Source organism: Vigna unguiculata, chromosome 5 (assembly GCF_004118075.2).
Source record: "Vigna unguiculata cultivar IT97K-499-35 chromosome 5, ASM411807v1, whole genome shotgun sequence".
Taxonomy (NCBI): domain Eukaryota; kingdom Viridiplantae; phylum Streptophyta; class Magnoliopsida; order Fabales; family Fabaceae; genus Vigna; species Vigna unguiculata.
The window spans coordinates 31,005,778-31,009,949 of record NC_040283.1 but is presented as its reverse complement, the minus strand read 5'-3'; the positions used below and the strand labels follow the sequence as shown (position 1 = coordinate 31,009,949).

General features: G+C 35.6%; 1 protein-coding gene across 1 annotated transcript; it reads left to right on the top strand.

Annotated features, from left to right (window-relative positions):
• The first annotated feature begins 491 nt into the window (after window positions 1–491).
• Window positions 492–3,726, top strand: LOC114185449 (60S ribosomal protein L18a-like protein). The gene is made up of 4 exons (XM_028073170.1): window positions 492–901; window positions 1,760–1,835; window positions 3,058–3,172; window positions 3,397–3,726. The coding sequence occupies exons 1-4, from the start codon at window positions 655–657 to the stop codon at window positions 3,454–3,456; spliced, it is 498 nt and encodes a 165-aa protein (XP_027928971.1). The 5' UTR covers window positions 492–654; the 3' UTR covers window positions 3,457–3,726.
• The last annotated feature ends 446 nt before the right edge of the window (window positions 3,727–4,172 follow it).

Below are 4,172 nucleotides of genomic sequence, written 5' to 3'. Positions count from 1 at the left end.
CACTATGAAATATTGACATATATGAGCATTATATTTTTGTAGAAAAAAAATTTAAAACATTGCAAAAATATGCATTTATTCTTTATTTATCATATTTTTTGTGACAAACTTTTTTATAAAATATTTTTAGGAGAAAATAAATGAAAAAATAATTTTCTTTCATAAATTAAAATGTCTATACTTCGTGCATAAGCTATCTAATCTAACATTTCTAACTTTTTACTTTTAGTTTGTGCATAAATTAGTTTGAATTTACACAACAATTGTTTAATTTTTTTTTTTTTTTGTGAGTGATTAGGAAAAAGTTGATAAACTAACTCACTAAGCATGTGTCCGTGTTTGTGTGTAAATCCTGTTCCTTTCCACGTTAGTGTCTAAGAAAACGTAAAATATTCATTTAACGCGAATTATACACCTTCCCAAACACGCTCTAACCGAACGCGATTTTCCCTTTTACAAAACTTTTCAGAAACGCTAAAATATTTACACTTTGCCGAAAATCTTGATACAAGTTGGTCCACAAAACAAAAAGTCACAATCATCCGTTTCCCATTCATTCATTCATTCATTTCCACTGCTCTCTCTGATCGCACCATCCACCATTCCGCAGTAGTCAAATCAAAACCCTCTGAGAGACCACGTAACAGAACAAAAATGGCCGAAGAGGACCAGCCCAAAGCCTCCATCGTCGGCCACCAACACCAGCACCATCACCACCACCCTCCGCCGCAGCCACTACCCGGTCCACCACCACAGTATGGCACCTTCCAAGGCGTCGCCAACTACCCTCCTCCGCCCGAGCCACATCCCGCTATTGGCTTTCCCCAACCTGTTCCACCGGCCGGCGCCGTCAACGCCGGTCCTCTTCCACCGTACTACCCGGGATACCAAGCAGTACCCGGTATGGCTCTGCCCTTTGATTCTTATTTTATATTAGTCTCCTGGTTTTTATTTGAGCTTGGAAACGAAAGGTCCCAAATTTGGTTTCTGGAATGATTATTCGTGTGATGGTTTGGGTCAAAGATCGGAACTTTCGAGATCGGGTTAGCTTTGTTTTGTTCTGCTTGATTTGTACTGCAAGAGAGAGAGAGAGAGAGAGTTAGGTCAACTGTTTGTTTGTGGAAATTTGGGGTTTGAGGAAAAGTTTCTGTTCCTGGGTTGACTTGGTTTTTGTGAGTAAGACTTCTGGTTTGTTTTTGTCTGATCAGTGGAGTTTGATAGTGGTTGTTAGTGTGGTGACTGGAGTGATTCGGACAATGTTGTTCGCAGTTTGATGGTGTAGAGTTCAATCGATTCGGTGACTGGTGATTCAGGGTTTTTGCTTAATCACTGGTTTGACTGTGATTACTTGTTATCCCTTTCCATCCTGGTTTTTGCTTATTCGATGTTGGCTGTGATTGAAGTTGCGGGATAGGTTACAGGAAGATCTGGCAGGTTGATAGACTGCTAGAAGCACTAGATCTACTCTGTTTGATAATCTTACAATTATCATTAAGACTTGTATATGCTGATTCGCTTAAGAGTCATGTTTATAGTGAGCTATTCGTGTTGTTGCATTCAATTTAATAGTTAGAAATTTTGCAGCATTTGTCTGGTGAGAGCAAAGCTGGTCATGTTAGGAGCAATTATGAGCATTTGGCTTTTATAATTTAGAAATTTATGTGCGGGAGTTTGGTGATCATGTCTCTTTGTTGGGTAACAGGCTTAATTTTCCAGTCTGCTAGATTTTGATATGTTTTGTTCTGTGATATTGATTCAGGTTATGCAGTTGCTGAAGGAAGACCTGTAAGAGAGCGGCGCCTTGGTTGCTGTGGCCTTGGTTGTGGCTGGTGTCTGTGAGTAAATTTAATGCTTAGTGGCATACTACTTATCAGAAATAACTTGTAGATAACTAGATATGAGGAAATAAGGATTTTGACTTGACCTTTGTGCGCATGACATTTGAAGCTATGTATTATATAAATATATTATAAATAGAAATAATATGCCATCCAAAGCCACACTATAGTTTCTAGCCTATTCTGTTGGTGAAGATTGCTAAATCCATGTAGCAAAAGAATTCCTCTTTTTTATTCGTTGTAGAGTATGTCATATATAGTGTTTGTTTGGTTTATGTTAACTTCAATCTTCTGCTTTTGGATAATTGCTTTATCTTTTATCACCAATCATCATTAACATCTTCATCAACAAAAGTTGATCTTATTTAATGCTGAAACTTAAATCTCAAATTTGTCTATTGTGCTTTAGGAAAATTCTCTATTTCATTTCTAGTGTTATTTTTCTTTTATTGTGAGTGCATTCTTGTTTTTCTTTACTGGAACTGGAATATCATAGCTTTCTCATTATGTTTGCATTTAAATAGATGGGGAGTGGAACTTATTACAACTTGAGAGGGAGAGAAGGGAAATGGCATAGGATTTGCCATTTCATGAGACCCTTCTCAAACATTAACTCATTTTACGTGTTTTGAACATGGTCACCTTCTGGACAAAACTGCTTTGAGTTACCAGCAGTTCCTGTTTTGGTGTCTACACCTGTTCTTTCTTATTGACACCCCTTTCCCACCTCTTACCGCCTTGCCATTCAGAGAAAGGTGGTTGAAGCCATTATTTGATCGGTTTATGATCAGGTTGAACTCGCAGATATTCTGCCATATCACTGTACATATACGTTAGCATACTCTATTCACAATGTCAGACGGGTGGGCCGTTTACACATAAATTGTTCCAATTAACTTGATTAATAACATCTCATAGAATTATATTTTGCGTTGGTTCGAGAATTTTTTTTCACTGCCAGTGAACTTGAACCTGGGGGATCATTTCAGTCTTAATCTGACTTCTGGCATGATGGAGATGGTTCATATATGATTCCATTTTCTTTTTGTATTATCTTATAAAATGCTAGAGCGATTTATGTTCAGCCCTTTTATATTACTTAATGTTAATTCTCATATATTATTTTCCTTTCTTTTCTCATGTGTTGATACTTGATGAGCCACTTACTTTGAAGTTAATATTGGCTGTTGATTTCCAATAACTTTTGTTTTTGTAAAAGGTTTATACTAGGCTTCTTTCTTGCTGCTATTCCATGGTACGTTGGGGCAATAATTATGCTGTGTTCCAGAGTAGACCACCGAGAGAAACCTGGATATGTTGCTTGTGTAGTTGCTGTAAGTGATTTTATCCTTTCTTATTCACTTGAAGCCTGTTTCAGCTCTCTCAAGTTCTTGTATTCTTTTAGCTATTCTATTACTATTACTTGTCTGAATTTTGTTATATAGGGTTTTTGCACTAAACCTCTTGGTTTTATCTCCACATTACCAGAGTTTTTTGGAGTGTTAGTTGCATGTAGCATTAGAAGGTAACACCATGTTTGTGAAACTGCTTTTCGCAGGCTGTTCTGGGTACAATTGCGATTATTCTTGGTGTGACAAAGGGAGCAGATGACTGGTAATCAATCTTCACGTTAAAAGCTGTAAAGTTTGGTAGACGAGTGTATGTAAAGTGAATCAGTTGCTTAATATTATGTGTGAGTGCAGTTTATGTATTCACTGAAAACTGATACCATATGTAGTTTGTATTGTTTGATTTATTATTATAAGGTTCTTTGGGTCCTTACTTTTATATTTATCATCGGGCAAGACTTATGTACTTCAATATTTGTATGAAACATTTATACCTAGTTAACAATCACAACTTATACGTATGAAAGTTTATCTTGTAATTGATCTCTTTTTCTTAATACTTCATATTTTTTGTTTCTATAGGATTTATGTTACAGAAATGAACTGTATTTTATGCAAAGAAATTGACCCATGTGAAGCTGTGATGGGCCCACAACAGATCAAATTGTTTTGCAAAGGGACTGGACAATTATACTGAAAGAGAATTTAAAATTAAAAATGCAAAAAGTTAAAAAAAAATAAAAAAGTGAGTAAACCATCGAAACTATTTCAAGTGATAGGTTTTTAACTCAAGATTAGCATATAATAGCAATAACTATTTGAGTAACAATTGGAGTCAGTAAAGGAACAGAGAAGAAAAGGTACTAAAACTGTAGAAGTTTTACGAGAAATGATAATGTAACTAGTTTTTCTACCCGTCGGGACTTTTTTAAATATTTTTTTATTATTATAAAGTAATTTAAGTTTTTAATACAATGGCAAAAGA